This window comes from Pungitius pungitius, chromosome 7, assembly GCF_949316345.1.
Source record: "Pungitius pungitius chromosome 7, fPunPun2.1, whole genome shotgun sequence".
Taxonomy (NCBI): Eukaryota; Metazoa; Chordata; class Actinopteri; order Perciformes; family Gasterosteidae; genus Pungitius; species Pungitius pungitius.
Genome location: NC_084906.1, coordinates 6,285,393 through 6,301,858, shown reverse-complemented (window position 1 = coordinate 6,301,858; position 16,466 = coordinate 6,285,393). Strand labels below are relative to the sequence as shown.

The window sequence follows — 16,466 nt, the reverse complement described above, 5'->3', positions numbered from 1 at the left end:
TTCACCTCCTCTTGCGTGCTTGCGTGTGTCGACCCGAGTGTTTTTTTTCCCATTTAAGGGTTTTGTGAAGTGGACTTTTGGGACACGGGATATCGCATGTGTGCAGATTAAAGGAATCTGCGTGGCAACTATTTCATTTTGGACCATATCAAATGAGTTCAATATTATGTTTGTGATGTTATGGAATAGGATGATTAGAAAGTATTGCATATAAGATGATAACGATAATATAACGTATCCCCTATCATATTTAGTTGAATAATCTAATCTTCTAAAAAAAAGTTACCATTTCTTGTTGATGATTTTATTTTAATAATGGTCGCAACTTCTTCAACCCCCCCAAGCCGGGGCTTCCGTAGTTTCCTTCGGAAGTCACAGCTAGCTTGAACCAAACGTGGTGCAGATGGTGAAGCGAAAGCTACCGTTTTCTCCGCGGGCTTAGATTTAGCCACGAAGCTCGTTCGTTAAGCCCACGGCACCGTGCTGAGGACCCGGGTCCCGTGATGGCGTGTGCCAGAGGAGCGCTCATCGTGCTGGAGGGAGTGGACAAGGCCGGCAAAACCACGCAGTGCACGAGACTAGTCCACGCGCTGCAGCAGAGCGGCCGCCCCGCGGAGATGATGAGATTCCCCGGTGAGACATTTTAAGGATTCGTACGGTCATGAAAAACCGTGAAAAGTCACGGGGAAGGAAAGATGTGATGGCAAAACACTTAACGATAAAGGAAGCGGACGGCAGGAAGCTGCTGCTGCTGCTAGCGGTGCTACCACAGGACCCCCCCCCGGAGTAGAGCTCTCTCTCCTCGGCCCCGCGTGTAGCGTGGTTCCCCTCGGTGTTTGTCATTGAGCTGTCAATAAACAGAGTGTCAATCCAACATAAATGCTTTTCAATTATGTTACGTATCTTTAGTTCCTGCACAATGAGCATGGATCTAAAATGCCCAAATTCCAATTAACTGTTATAGATTCCGTTTTAGGTAAAATACCCATCCCTAGTGGATAATTGTAAACGTTTCTTGGGGCTTAATTGAATGGTACTTTGAATGCAATGTAATTCAGTTAGTTTTAAATACTACATTTTCACAATTTTGCATGTTTGGTCATGCAAATGTTGTTAAAAGTCGAAATGTGTGTCAACCCTGCGTGTTGCTGTTGTAATACGAGGCTTAATGTTGGTCTTGTTCCGTTGCTGTGTCAGACCGGAGCACCACCATCGGACAGCTGATAAGCGCCTACCTGGAGAAGAAGAGTGACTTGGAGGACCACACGGTGCATCTGCTGTTCTCCGCCAACCGCTGGGAGCGAGTGTAAGTCGAGTTAACGTGGACGTCCAGGCAGCTACAAAAAAGAGGGAGAGCCAGCTTTTATCATTTTCTTTAAACCACAGAACTTTGAGTAAATGCACATGTCCTTCCATCCAAGATGTTAAATGTTGTTGTAAACATTGAGCGCTTAAATGCAGCATACTTCTAACCATCGTGGCTGCAGGCCTCTGATGAAGGAGAAGCTGGAGCAAGGCATCACTCTCGTCGTGGATCGGTACGCCTTCTCCGGAGCGGCGTTCACAAGTGCCAAGCCGGTGAGTCCCGTCTTCACCATCAGACCGCTTGATTTGTGTGTGTGTGTGTGCACGCACATTGGCGAGGAGCACGTTTGAGCGTGTTCGTCTCCTCCTTCAGGGTTTCAGTCTGGACTGGTGCATGAAACCCGACGTGGGGCTGCCACTGCCGGACCTGGTGATGTTCCTGCAGCTCAGTTCGGCCGAGGCCGCTCTGAGGGGGCAGTTCGGAGAGGAGAGGTACGAGACCAGTGCTTTCCAAAGAGCGGTTCAACAGCAGTTTGAAGAGCTGAGGAAGGATTCCACCATCAACTGGCAGGTACGAGGCCGGTCCGGGTTGCTTGTTTAATCTCGGATGTCGACTATATTCCCGATGCAATAAACGTTGTGCGTTCTCTGCTGCAGGTGATCGATGCTTCTCAGAGTGTCGACGACGTGCACAAGAGTATCACCAGACACAGCCTCGACACAGTCAGCGCGGCGCAGAGCCTGCCGCTCGGAGAGCTGTGGAAGTGAGCTTGGGAGCGCTTATTTTTTTAAAAACCCTGTATGTTTTAATGCAAATATGATTTGATTCCGTCTTGAAAAGGAAGAGACGAACCAGTGTCAAATACCAGATGCTGACTTTATTTTTTCTAACCTCTTTACATGTGTATTCTTTATGCAGCGTTGATTAAATAAATAATCTTTCAAATGAAGTAGCGCATGAGTTTCTTTCAAACATGGCAAGGATACTTTGCATGAACAGTTAATGCAAATCGTCTGCAGATTTGATTTGGTTTCATTGCAGGCCGTTCCAGACTGGAGCTGTTAGTGACAAACCGCGTTTAAGCCATTGGGGTTTCTATACAACATAAAACTGTTATGGCAATTTAACTTCTGGAGTCAGGAAAAGGCACCATATCACTTCAGAATAAACATTTAAAGTGTTAAGACTCGAATGGAAACGCGCGCGCGATGTGGTGATGTGCATACAGAATTTATCCTGAGCTCCGGCTCCGGCTTCTGTGAGGGGTCGACGCACACACAGAGCGGTGAAGAACGCTGTGTGACAGACACACACACACACACACACACTGACCACACCATTGGAGCTGGACGGGCTCAAGAGGTCTTGAGTTAATATTTGTCCCCTTCAGGCTTCCCCTTCTGATACAGAGAATCTTTCGCGCCGACTGTCCACAATAGTAAATCATTGTTCGTGTGTTCCTCACAGGGAAAGGATCTCAAACTCCTCGTCTTCTGAATCAAAGAAGCGCTCCAACCGGTCCGAGTCGGAGAAATCTGGGAAGCAAACGTAAAAGAAAGATCTTCGAAATTCATTCATTCACCGATTTTGTTGTTGTTGGAAGAGTAGGTTTTTATTTTCATTTACCAGGAGTAAGGTTGAGGGCATCCACGCTGACCATGTGAGAGGGCTGACTGTCCACCAGTTCAAACATGGGCAGGCCCCCTCTGTTGCAGGACAGCTAGAACAGAAGTAGCATCACATCATGACGCACACGCTTTCTCTGACAGTGGCGTCATTCAAGCACCGCTCGGGGCGCGACAAGAGAGCAGTGTTCACGGAAACGTACCCTTCTTATGCGCATACACCAGTCGTCAAACTCGTCCTCTGTTCTGCAGAAGAAACCCTGGTGGACACCAGAAGACAATAAGCTACAGACCACTGAGCTACTGTTAGAGAAATCAATTTTTAAAAAAAATGAAACCACGCACTTTGAAACAAACAAATGTGTTATATATTTTTTTAAAGGTTAAAATATCGCCCCTATTTATTCCTACCGCTGCGATGGATGGGTCCAGCTCACAGATGTGCATGCGGCAGGGCGGGTGCTGACAGTGGTACGTCTCGTCGGGGACCTGGCCGTCGTCGCATGGATCCACCGCAGGCTGAGTGGTGTGCGGGTCTAAATAGATGAGTTCTTCTCCTGAAGGAAAAAAATAAAACGGAAGATTCACAATCGGATGAATCCCCTTAGTGTGAGTCGAATTAATATGGTGAGTGTGCGGTGCACAGCTGAGTGTTTATTTCACAAACACAGAGACCAGACATACCGACATAACCAATGAAGTAATGGGCACTGTTGGGTTTCCCCCCAATAACACCCAGCGACTGAGGCAGCATGAAGCATTGCTGTGAAGAGAGACGAGAGGGTTTATCTTACCCCAGCTGTACCTGCCTCGGCCTCTGCAGTCACCTTGTGGCCCGGTTAGTGCAAACAACATTTAAATGACAGTGCAAACATTCTCTTTGGTTTGCCGTCATTTCCTTTCCCCGTTCATCCGAGTTTTAGTGGAAGTTAAGCGGCATTAAAAGGGCAGATCTACAGCAAGCACATCAGAAAACCCAACACACAATGTTGAGGCAAAACAATGGGTCACAGTATAACCTCCGCTACGTACCTAAGTAAAGGGTATCTTTAATTCCCCCCCCTATAAATGAGGCTGAGAATGCAATATCTACTTCTTAAGCTTGGTGATGTGTGAGTGTGTACATTAAAAGTGACATTACTGTAAGGAGTAATGCAACTCCAAACAACTAATGATAACCCATAACATGTACGTGGATCCCTGGCTGTCTAAGATCGGGAAAATCTTTGTTTTAACCCTAGTGGTCCTTCACCTTGAGGGTTTCGATGTAGGCCTCGTTTATGTCGCTCAGGCCCAGCCTGAGGGGGATGAGTAGGACCAGAGGCTTCCAGAGGGCCGTCTCCTCCTCCGCCAGCGCACACGCCCCCTCCCGGCAGCCGTTGAGCTCCCCGGCGCCCTCCGGTTCGCAACAGGCGGCGTCCAGCCAAGGCATGCAGAGGCGCTCTGTCGCAAACAAGACAAAACCAGAACTAGAAATAACGCTGCAGTAACCTTGTAGAAAAGGATTAAAGCCCTTTGCATAACGCCGCTGTGCATATGTGCACATGGCAAAGGCATTAACATGCTAGTGTCGGATGAACTTGTTTCCTTCACTCCAACTCACATTTGTGTCTGTTTTCCACCTTAAACTTTATCTTGTAAAATGCAATGTTTAGCTGAAGTACTGCATGCGCAAACCATCGCAGCATGAGCCGCAGTTTAACCCGGCGTTTCATTCAAAGGGCACTCACTGATCTCCTCGATGACCACGGTGTTGTCCATCGCCACGTGTACGACCAGTCTGCTCCACGTATCAAACACCGCCAGCTTCCTAAAAGCAAGGCGGCACACTGAGGGAGTCACACTAAAATCCATTTGAACCTCCTCAGGTGTACAGCATATGCTGATATGTCCTTCCGGTTCTGAAGCTACGACAGTAACTGCATTACATTTGCTTTTTTTCATTTTTATTTCAAATATAATGCAGTTACTGATAAGAAAAATCAATACCAAAAACATTAGCGGTGTGTTGTTTTGCTACAGTACTTACTTTAGAACCTGGGCCACTGTGTTCGGTCCATACCACTGGCCTATGGGCTTTCCCTCTCCAACTCCCATTTGGGCTGCAGAACAAAAATAACAACAACGTGACACAAACCCTTTCCTGCCTAAATTAATAAAAAAAATATCAAATTGTTTGGGTCTGACAGTCACTACTCACCGATTTGATGGATGGAATAATAGCTGTCTTTCTTGTCGATGAAGGCATTGAGAATACTGATGTACTCTTCTCTTTGTTCCTGGCCTCTGGCCCATCTCCAATCTGAGAACACCAAGCAAGTTATCAAGCCTGTAGTCTCGTTACTGGAGAAGACGCCACGCCGTGAGATAACTGGCTTTCATCTATGTGTATCTTTAGCTATCTGCAATCAAGGGAGGTACATTTTTCTTGTTTTTTGTAGTATTTGAAAGGATGTCTTACCTCTGCCTACGTGTGTACACACCAAGGCCTCGCCTAGGATCATCTGGCCGCACCGTAACATGCATCCCCATCCTGTGTCTGACGTTGGTCCTGTCCCACCTGTAACACATCCAACGATCAAGCAGGAGATCACTGTAAGTACACAAGATTAGGAGCTCAACTAAAACACAAATCTTCACTTACCAATGGGTGGGAAGTTTTTTCTGTATGTGAACCACAGTCGTGAAGTGACGTCTGATAAAATCGCATCTTTTTCTAAATGAGGACCAGATATGACTATGTTACAAGACAAATTCAGGGAAAAGTCTATGTCTGATCCTTAGAACTTATAATCTACAGTCCTACCTGTGAGTGCATTATATTCTTTCCCCAAGATCCACACAGGCTCTGAGGTCTCGGGAAAATCTTCAAACTCTCCAAAGCGAAGTGTGTCGTATGTCAAGGTTGCTGCAGAAGAGGTCAAGAATCAGAGCGAGAACAGTTGGAGCACCGATTTGAATTAGGATTGCTTAAGAAAATTCACAGTTACATCCGGGAAGGATGTTTTAATATACATCCATCTTTTTTCTAAAACTTGTAATCTTTATAGGCCTTTTTCACAATAACCGGAAATGCGTAATCAATGTGGAAGTGGACTTCAAGCGTCAACACATCAGGAGAAAATGGATCCGAGACTCTCTGAGTCTTCACAACTTTGCTCACAGATGTACCTACTATTACATTTGCTGACGTTGGAAAACTCTGTCACAAAAAATAACAAAATAAATAAAGTTTTTCATGAGGAATTTGTCCATCAGTATCACGGTAACTTAAGTGAGAGTGATCAGCCTCACCGTTACCTAATGAACTGTTAACTAGAATCACAAATCATTAGCGTGTCCACTTAGACATAATGTATATATAGAGTATAGAGGATATAGAATACCTTACTAAGGCACTATAGTCTGCAGTTAATGAAGCATTATTGAATCAATTGGTTCTGTATGGTTGTCTAAGTGAACGTCTTGTGTGTAGCGACAATAATATTAGCCGAATGCAGATGTTTTTGGCCCCGCTCACACACAGGCTCCCTTTTTCGTTCCAAGGAAAAGGGCCAGAGACAGTGATCCCTGCAACGTAGTCATCTGAAGTAAAGCGTCTGCTGCAGACACAAGTGCTGCCCTTTTTAAGGCTAAAGTTTGGTCCTTCATCCCGCCGGAGAACTTCCATTTTCGTCGAACATCACCATCAACAGTGAAGGAATGAAACGACAGATTCGGCCGCTTTTGGGAATAACAAGAAGAGCCCGGTGCGCTACAACAACTCTTGCTGGTTGCTGGCGCCATTTGTTTACCGCCGTTGCCCTGACCAAACAGGAAGTAGATTACCACGACGACTGCGTGTTTCCGGTAACAAATACGGAAGTTGTGAGAAAGGTCTATTTCTGTTTGCTACGAGAGTAGGGAAAAGAGGAATCTTCACGTCTTCCTGACAAATGTATTTCATGGTAAATAAAAATAATACCATGTGATGGGGCACTCAAGAAACTTGATATTGTATTAATTAGAATCGAGGCTTGGAAGAGACTGTTGCGTTGTTGCAGTGGATGCAAAGACATCCCGACTTTTAGTCTTTGGTAAAAGCTCAAATAAACTACAAATGCATTAGTCATTGGTAAAAGCTCAAATAAACTACAAATGCATTTCCCATAATGCAGCAGGATATTGTTATTTCTTGGACCTTGGCCGTCACAATTACATTATGTAATTCTAGCTTTCAATTATTGATTCACAGTCTTGCGACGTAACATGTTTTTTTTTAACATGCAAGACACAAAAAAGGCTCACTTATATCATACATATACCTAAACATACATCTCCCTGGTGCAATCATCTAGTCAGTAAACAAGGAAGTAGGTGCGATGGTAAACAGCAATCAAGTTAGAAATACTGGGATAAAAGCCGGATAGTGGACACCATTAAAAGTGTAAACTTTCCCTTAAAGAAGCATCGGAGTTTGACTAACTGGTGCCCGTAGCCATTCACATTTTCGATGCAACGTTAAAAAATGAATTTTCGCTGACGAAAGCCCAAGAAAGTGGCAGTAACTAATAACAGAGGAAAAGTTGAATAGCTAGCTTACTGACGGCATCTGTTACTTCAGTTAGCCGGGACCCAGAAAGCTAACATTTAACTTGGAGGCTCGTGTATTTGCAGTCGAAGGAGACGGGAATGCAATACAAGTCCGCTCGTATTCCCCGAAGAGTGTCAAGTTAATAAAGTACGTGAGTATTGCTCTCCTGGCTATTAGCAGCGTTAGCCTAATAGCTGATGCGATGGTGAGTGACAGTGCATTGACTGCTGTATTCTTCTTGGGCGTAACGTAACATAACGTTAGCATAAACAGTCCGCCCGAGGACGGGAGGCATATTATGAACAGTGAAACTTAACGACGACCAAAGACGACACGTTAACCGATAACAAGCAGTTTTAAGGCAGTGCAGCGAGCTGTCAAAGAGGGGAATCCACCACATTGAGCAATAACAGCCAGCTACCGCTGGTTAGCATGTAGCTTTAGTCATCATGTTAGCAGGCTAACGCCACCGAGGCTACAAAGCAGTGGGATGTGTTGGGCTGGCAGCTGGAGTTGGCAATTCTTCACGACAAAGCTGGGAATGTGTGACCAGGTGCGGTGTGGTGTTGTTGTGATTAGTTTTTTTGGCAATAGGGGCTTGGTGAATGAGAGAAATACATGCTATTGTACTGTATAAATCTCGTTTACCTGCATCCATCCCGACGGTCTTCACCCTAGCTGGTTTGTTGTTCTCCAGACTCTGACCGGGCGGACCAATGGGAGCAGTGTCCTGCTGAGGTGTTTGCCAGGAGGCGGGACATTTTTATTCATATCCAATCAAAATGGGAATGGAGTCACGTTCCCCAAACCAATCGGTAGTGGCTGAAAAATTACTAGCCTACAATTAAATTAACGTTTTTTTAATTTAAAATGGTGCACTTAAAATAGCTGCCACACATAGTTTACAAAATAATGTATTGCTTGAAAAATTGTTGTTAAAACCATTTTATTATTTTTCATATTTACAGTTCCAATTGACTCACACGCGTGTTACCCCCTAGTGCTACGTGCCATATCAAAGTTATTCCTGTAATAAGTTATTCATACAAAATTAAATGTCATCAAAGTGCTCTTGCTTGGACAAAATGTATTTAGAAACTTTAATGCAATTACACTACAGAAATGGTGTACTCACAGTGGACAATGAAGTATAGACATACATGTCATAGGCTTGATTCATCAGACTCATTAGGGACTGTGCAAACATTACTGGGTGAGGAAGGGGGGGGGGGTCATCGTATAGTTTCAAATGTATCATTATTTCCAAATATTTCTATTTGCTTAAAATTATTCAAAACTAAGTCGTGAGTAGGGATGAAAGCGTAAATAATATAACCTGGTGTTTCCTAATTTTAAACATGTATAAGTCGAAGGAACTCCGGTGAAAACATTTCATTTCACTTCTGAAAATGATTAGAACAAGTTGGCAATGTGTGAATATTAACTTTAATTTTTTTCTACCTTTGTATACAGAATAACATCAAACAACAAGTGTTGTTAGAGACAATATTTACTCACTAATAACCACAGAGGCAATCGTAACTATTTGGTCCCCTTTTCAAACGTTCCTGCAAGTGATGGCGGAAACACAATACAAATCTTGAGGGAGGGGACAAGCATAGACGATCAAATATTGTTCCCCAAATTATCTTTGGAAATAACATAACTTAATCATTTTCGTACAGAGCCGCGATTAAAGGAAAACATGCTTTTCTAGCTGTCTGGCGTGCACTGATCTTCTGTGCCACGTTTGCCACCCCCAAGAGAAGTTGAGATTTCAGTACAAGCACGTACAGTAGTTACCATTTCTGACCACTAGGGACAGCCAAGACTCTGACAAACAAGAAGCACAATGAATGAGCAGTTCTGCTGATTGTGGAACAAACGAAAAGCTAAAAACCTCAAGAGCGGGTGATTTTATGCATTTGTGTCAAAAGTGTGCCATAACCTTACCATTGACAATGAATAGACAATCTCGCATTGGAAGCAGAGGCGCGGAAAGCCTTTTTTTTTTTTTGTTGAAGGGATGGTCGTTCGTGGATGAAGGCTCAGTGCAAACAAGTGTAAACATCATCCGAAGCAGTAAAAGCTTTTGTAGAGTGCTGTGTCGCTGGCGGGGTGCAGTGTCGGTCAGTCTGCACAGCGTGTGCCCCGTGTGTGACTGTAGTTCACGTGTCTCTGAGGAGGTACAACACGGTGGCCTTCAGGTAGTGTCCGAAGGCGCAGACGGCGGACACCAGCCAGTGAGAGCGGAAGCTGGGATCAGTGTTCACCACGCATTTCGTGACATCCACCTGTGGCGGCAGAGAAGACACAGAGCTCACATAATGATTTCAGACTGTGGAATGGAACAAGAGGGAATAAAAAAAAAACATGAAATCCCAACATCTGCTCTTGATTTGTCAGTACGCTGAGCACCCGCAACGACGTCCCGATTTGCCCTAAAAAGGTTTTTTTTTTTCAATACCAAAGCCCACACAGCAACCGCTGCAATGCTTACTCGAGAAAACGACTCATGTAACGAGTAATTTTGTAGACAATGAGATTTCCCAGAGAGCACAGTTTTAAGTGTCAAACACGGACACTAAACACTTCTCCCTCCTCAGATCCGTCACATCACAGATTGTTATTTAGCTTTTCTCACGCGCCGGTGTGGAAATAATATCGTCTGAGTTTAGAGTGGGACAGGTACCTCATTTGTGCTCGTGAGCCCAGTCATACAATGCCTCGCTCCTCATTTTGTCACACTCCACTTGCCTTCAAAACAAAACCGGCCCGGCCGCCACGTCTGCAAATGCACGGGCGCATGGGTTCGCTTGTGCCCTTTCCAGCAGAGCGGGGCAGTGGAGCGTTGCCAGGCCTTGTTCCTTACGGTTGGCTTTGTTGTCTCTCCGGGTTTTATCAGAACTCAACTATGCCGCCTGTGGCTATGGAAAGGATGTAGGTGTTACATTGTCAATACGCAAGAGCAAAAAAGGATCAGTCAAGTTACCAATTCTGCCAGTTGGTAACTTGATTGATGCTTTTTTGCTAAATTGATCCAAAAAAGTCAAACATGTAACATGTTTTGGACCACAGACTGTATATAAGAAGTGGACGTGGTACCATATTAGCCATTAGTTTGTAGACTGCATTTTAGAAGCCTCAAACTTGGCATCACTGTTGCCATCTTATTCTTTTCAACCAAAAAGGAGAGGTTGGAGCCAAGAGCAACCGACAGGTTACAGTTAACTGTGAGACCAATACATGGACAACTTAAAGATAACAGTCAATCAGAAATATAATGTGTACAATTTGATATGTTAGAGAAGTAGAGCTATTTTCTCATAGATACAACCAAACTCCTTCCTGCAACCCGAGGAGTCGCCCCCCCCCCCCCCCCCCCCCGTATTGGTCAGAAATGAAAGTTGAAGGCACTTAAGCATCACTTTTCAGAGCATGAGGATGCCGCCAATTTTAATCCACTTGGAAAATGTTTCACTTTTTTTTTTATAGTGGGCTTAACTCACTTTGCCACAAACGGTAGAATTTGTGCGATGGTGGTGCATGGAGTATGTGATGCGCTGCGAGCCACAAGGTTGATGGTCCGAATCCCAACTGCCCCATGTGCCATGTCGAAGTGTCAAAATGTAAGCCATGGGTCAAATGTAACGCAAGTCGCTTTGGATAGAAGCGTCAGCTAAACGACCTGTAGAATACCCACATGCCTTCAGTTTGCCACCGTGAGAGAGCAAAGGCCTGAGCGGTACTTCGTTAGCAATGGAACAGTTTAAATGAACAATTCGCCCCCTTACCCAGCCCCCTCTCCTCTTCAGCCAGGTGGTCAGGCTCTTGCGGACAAACTCCCCCATGCAGTCCACAATGGTATGGACAATGGCCGGGTGGCCGTGGCGAACACAGTCCACAGCCAGGGCTCCTGCCACGGCGTACAGAGACACCACCTTCCCCCACGTCACACCTGACAAGGAGAAACACAACATCTGACCAACAGCAGTGGATATTTGGGAGTAGTCTTGTTACTGAAGCCAAACGCTGCGAGCAGCTTTTATCCGGGGACGGATGAACAAACTCTAAAACCTCAGCAGGCGGGGGGGGGGCCCACATGCCCGTCTGTCCCGCAGAGAAGAAAAGCCAAACACAAGGCTCTGGGCAGCAGTCAGACGGTTCGACTCGCTAGATTAGTGAGCAGATCATTTTTTCCGACTTAGTTCAGTTGTTGAGACTTTTTGCCGCAGCACCATTTACAGTCAAAGCTTCAGACTCTTTCTGGAGTGTTTACATGTCTGAACGGATTCCAAAAGGAGCCCCTGACTCCATCCATCTTCTGCCTCGGTCGTCCGATTCATTCCCAGGATCTCGTAAACGGAGGTCATGTTTCTCTTTGACTGAGAGATCTGGAATTTGCAGAATGACGCTCTCCACCGTGCGCACGTGGAATGCTGCTGTCCAATTTATATTATAGATAAAAGGTTTACCTTTTAAAAATGAAGAAAGAAATACACAAGGCTGATAGCTTATGCTAACGATATCAATTTGTGTTTCGGCAGGCACACACGGTCCACCAGTTTTGTTTCACAAGTCTGTGTCTTCCCAGAGGCATTAAAAGGTGAAGAATGGACACATCCATTTATTTCAATGTACCAGGTGGTCACAGTTGGGGCAATTTGTTTTTCTACTGTTGCCAGGGTGACTGTCTGAATCTAAACTTAACCAACTTACAGCAAGTTGCAGAATTACCTCAAACGTGAAGTGGAGATATTACAAAGCAGAGAGAGAGGCAGAGCACATTTTAACAGTTGAATTTTCACAGCGGAAGGTCCTGGGATCAAACCCCGCTCAGCAGCTTTCTGGGCTGGGGGGCGGGGGGTTGCATGTATTCCTGTGTGGGTTCTCTCTCTGTCGCTTCCTCCCACAGTCCATGCGGGGCAGCTAAATTGGGGAACGTTTACGGCCCACCGATTCACCGTAACAGTCAACAAGCATTGGCATTTTCTGCTGTGTCAGTCAAATGACCGAAGAAATGTCAGTTCATATCCCATTTCGTAACGTCTATTGACTCTAGACAGGAAGTTTACACAGGTTCCATCAGCTGAAAACATCTGTGCTCAGAAGCCACATGAGGGAAAATAATAAACCAAAAGAGTCAAGTTGAGGGGTATAGAACCAAAACAGTGAGCCACTAAAGGCTCGGTGTACATGAGGGGAGCTTTTGATTTAAATTAGAAGGGTTCAGAAGCGGATGCACGGTGTGAAAAGGCGTTTCAGCTGTAGATGACCATGTGTGAGGCAGCATGACATTTGTGACTGAGCTCATAAGCATCCAAAAAGGTTGTGGTAGTTATCTGCTGTTGCCCATGACTTCCTCTTCACAGTGACATGTCTAGACTGCCCAAATCCCAAAGCATTGTTTCACTTTAGGCAATTATGCTCTTTCAAATTGAGGTCGTTGGTGCTATTTATCCGAGTAACCGCAGTTTGAAAGGACCACACAACCCTGATTACTTTTGCAGCATATTGCTTTGTTACAGTCCCGAAGGTATAAACCAACTGGAGCGGAGGACTGAACTCCGTGGGTGGGGTCCAAACTGTCTGTAACAATCACTCGCTCTGTCGACATGTTGGCCTAATATGGACTGAATGGTTTCCCCGCAGCTCCTTTTCTGTGAGGGGATAACGACTGCAACAGAACGGCTAAGACTGGAGAATTCCCCAGGCGCCCTGAAAAAAAAGGGTGTTTATAGGAAAAGGTTGGCTGGAATTAGTTGATTTTTGAGGGGGAGAGGAAGTTATGGACATGTCTAGGACTAATACAAGTATAGGAGTAACCTGGTTATCAACACTTTTGGATTTCTTTATTGCATTGGTCTCAGGCTATGTTCCCTCTTCTTGATGACAAAGAAGAAGAACTTCCCTAAAACAGCCAGAACGCTCTTTAACCTTCCTTTGTTTTCGAGTTTGTGTACCTGATAACAAAAGCACTAAAGCTGGTTGCCGTCACACAGTCGTGCACACACGGCTCAATTTACGATACAACGAGGTACTGATGTGGACGCACCGGTGGAGAAAATGTCTGCAGCCACCGCCAGGAAGGCATCGGACACAATGCTCTCTGACGCCACCGTGATGTTGAGCTGCCGCGCTACGTTGCGGTACACGTTGGGTCGAAGGTACTCCAACTCATCACCTGGGGGGGGGGAGAAAAAAAACACGAGAGTAAACTCCTTGAGAAGGGTTGACATTGTCGATTCATAAGTGACTTCAATTGCTTTTAGACCAGCCACGCAATCAAAGCTAGACTGGAAAAGTCCAGGTTTTACTAAATGCTTGAAGATGCTTCTTCTGCTCTTTAATGATAAGTAGAGAGACTTCATAGTGTTGTTCCTTAGCTTCATTGTAGTCCGTCTTGATCAGCAGGTAATGTGGCATTTCACTTTTACACTCAGGACTTTTTAGCTTTTTCAACCATTTCCACTGGTTTAATGTGTCCTAGATTCATCCGCCAAGCCCCTTCAGTGGGTCTCTCTATGGAATAGCTTTTTTTTTTTAGTTTTTCCAAAAGTTAGATAATAGTTCTCTAGGGGGTGCAGCTCGTGACAGAGTGGCTTCGATGGTAACAAAGCCCTGACATGGTGTTCGAGGAGCAGCATGAAGCCTCCGATGTTTGCCTTAACGGCACAAACACGAGCGAAATCCACTCTACAAAGCAGATTTTCTAAAATGTCAAACTATTTCTTCAAGATTTTTTTTAAATATAAAAAATATTTTCATACAAATATAATGTATGAATAGCAGATGTTCTGTTGTAACCTGGAATTACTTAATAGCCAGTGTAATTTAAAGCAACAAAGTCCAAAAGTCCATGGTGTACATGGTGTGTTTGGATCAGAGCTGGGAAGTGTTCCCGACCATGAAACATTCCCTCTGTTGTCTTCTTTTAATAAACAGTCTGTTTTTTGACTTTCCAGTGAATTGCACAACTAAACTGGAGGTGGGGTGACAACCACAAATGGAAGAATGAAACCTCTGAACCCACTCACCTAATACTGGGAAAACACTACGTAAATGAAACCGTGGATGTTTATTTTCCTTGGAATCCCTTCAACGTGTTTTTATTGCACATTAAACCAACATCCCATTACAAATTTAAGTCATGGGCCGCGTCCGAACAATCATTCAAATAGGTTTTAATTCATTCATTTCATTTTCTTTTTTTTAAATAAATATTTATCATAAAAATAACAAGGGACAGGTCCAGCACACAGTTCATCCAGTGTTTGGCGGACCTTGCCAAATAACTCAACCCAAACTCACCCAGCCACAGCAGGGCGGAGGAGACGTCTCCCAGCCCGCCGCTCGGCGCAACCCGCCCGGCCTCGGGCTTCGACCAGCCCATCCCGGCGCGGTTGAGCCTGGAGTGAATGTAGTCCCTGCACAGCGCTTTAGCCTGAGACACCAGCTCCTTGTCGGTGGGCGAGCGGTCAAACACTTCGGCCGCGAACACAGACGAGCGGCGCAACATGTCCATGCCCCCGGCAGCCGGCACTGCGCCGCGCTGCTCACCTTCCGCCGCCTCCCGCTGCCCTCCGGGCGGCCACCTCTGCGCCGGGGAGCCCTTCTCCGTCCGCGTGCTGCAGCTGCTTGGAACCACTTGTGGAGATTATCGCGCATAACTAAACACGCGGATTAGTTTGTCGGACATCTTTTGATTGGCCCGGATGGAGCTGTCGCTGCGTAATAAAGCGGCGGCTCTTACGTAAACGCACGCGGGGGAGCCGGAGTCCAGAAGTGCTGCGTGACGGTGCGGGAGCTTGTGATGAAGTACTGAAGGTATGGACAATTCAGATGTCACTTATCCGAGAACATTTGATCCTGCATTCTGACCTGCTGAGCAGGGAGGTGGTTTGAATCATTTTACATTCAGGAACTAAAGATTTGCCCCCCCCCATTAAAATCGAAAAGAGATCAAGAAGCTCTTGAGTTAAAAGTGTGACGGGCTCTCCTTCTAAGGGCACTTATTGTGGAGTCCAAAGGCGGGGACACACATGGCCCGCCCCACCCCCCCACACACACACACACACACACACACACACACACACACACACACACTTGTTGCTTAAATCGGCTCTGGGGCTGTTGTGTCCAAAAGGTAATCAAAATCTCAATCTATGTCCCAATTACAGGTCAAACACATAATCCGACATTTCCCACAATGCAGCCAATGACTTCTTTTGATCTGTATCTCTGTGACTAGATAAACTTCCACACCTTTCCAAACTTACCGCAAAAGTGACATCACTGTGACATCATCAAGGGGCGGGGGGGCGGGGGGGTGATGCATTCCCTGTATGACCCACTAACAGCACTAGAGCTCATTTAGACTCATTGCTTTAGCAAGTCTTTAATAATCATTATTGTGCTTCCAAAACACGATGAGCAGGAACACATCTCCACTCCCCAGACAGAAAATCCCTTGACTGAATTTCCTTGGTAGGGGAGCAATATTGTCATCTCTGGCCCGGGGGGACGCCGACCCGCCCACAGTGCCCTCTGTTCGGGCCTGCCCAAGGAATGCCCTGCTTTGTTTATGACTGCTCAGCACGTCTAGAGCCAGAGAGGAGGAGACAAACTCCTCAAACTGTCACCACAGCTCAGTTTGTGAAATACAAAAACACATTCAAGTGCTACTATTTGGTTTTAGTGCGTTTGGTCCTCAGAATGCTCCTCAGCACACCTTTCTATATTCATCAATAAGTAGAGAACTTAAGACAAAAACAATTTTTTTGGTTACTGCCTCTCATGTGTGAGGATTTGCATCACTTTTAAGCATTTTCTGAATTTAGGACAATCGATTGATGTAGGGAGACAGTAATCTGCCATTGAATCCACCATGAATATTATATTATATTAGTTGCAGCCCCTTATGAAGCATTGAGTACCTTTACATTTAATATCCATATCCCTT

General features: G+C 45.3%; 3 protein-coding genes across 4 annotated transcripts; 1 reads left to right on the top strand and 2 right to left on the bottom strand.

Annotated features, from left to right (window-relative positions):
• The first annotated feature begins 349 nt into the window (after window positions 1-349).
• dtymk (deoxythymidylate kinase (thymidylate kinase)) lies at window positions 350-2,255 on the top strand. The gene is made up of 5 exons (XM_037470289.2): window positions 350-633; window positions 1,198-1,306; window positions 1,488-1,578; window positions 1,679-1,876; window positions 1,963-2,255. The coding sequence occupies exons 1-5, from the start codon at window positions 504-506 to the stop codon at window positions 2,071-2,073; spliced, it is 639 nt and encodes a 212-aa protein (XP_037326186.2). The 5' UTR covers window positions 350-503; the 3' UTR covers window positions 2,074-2,255.
• atg4b (autophagy related 4B, cysteine peptidase) lies at window positions 2,164-8,256 on the bottom strand. Of its 2 annotated transcripts, none has more exons than XM_037470286.2 (13): window positions 8,153-8,256; window positions 5,738-5,839; window positions 5,576-5,647; window positions 5,393-5,491; window positions 5,132-5,233; window positions 4,961-5,033; window positions 4,662-4,741; window positions 4,184-4,374; window positions 3,616-3,694; window positions 3,343-3,488; window positions 3,135-3,191; window positions 2,933-3,026; window positions 2,164-2,841 (listed from the first exon to the last, which is right to left on the bottom strand). In XM_037470286.2, the coding sequence occupies exons 1-13, from the start codon at window positions 8,160-8,162 to the stop codon at window positions 2,768-2,770; spliced, it is 1,179 nt and encodes a 392-aa protein (XP_037326183.1). In that variant the 5' UTR covers window positions 8,163-8,256; the 3' UTR covers window positions 2,164-2,767. The 2 variants fall into 2 exon arrangements, 1 of the variants encoding a protein (XP_037326183.1); XR_009956711.1 differs by having other exon boundaries at window positions 2,796-2,841; window positions 3,135-3,177.
• Window positions 8,257-8,931: 675 nt separating this feature from the next.
• Window positions 8,932-15,509, bottom strand: boka (BCL2 family apoptosis regulator BOK a). Its single transcript, XM_037470290.2, has 4 exons — window positions 14,816-15,509; window positions 13,560-13,688; window positions 11,299-11,462; window positions 8,932-9,798 (listed from the first exon to the last, which is right to left on the bottom strand). The coding sequence occupies exons 1-4, from the start codon at window positions 15,027-15,029 to the stop codon at window positions 9,673-9,675; spliced, it is 633 nt and encodes a 210-aa protein (XP_037326187.2). The 5' UTR covers window positions 15,030-15,509; the 3' UTR covers window positions 8,932-9,672.
• Between the last annotated feature and the right edge of the window lie 957 nt (window positions 15,510-16,466).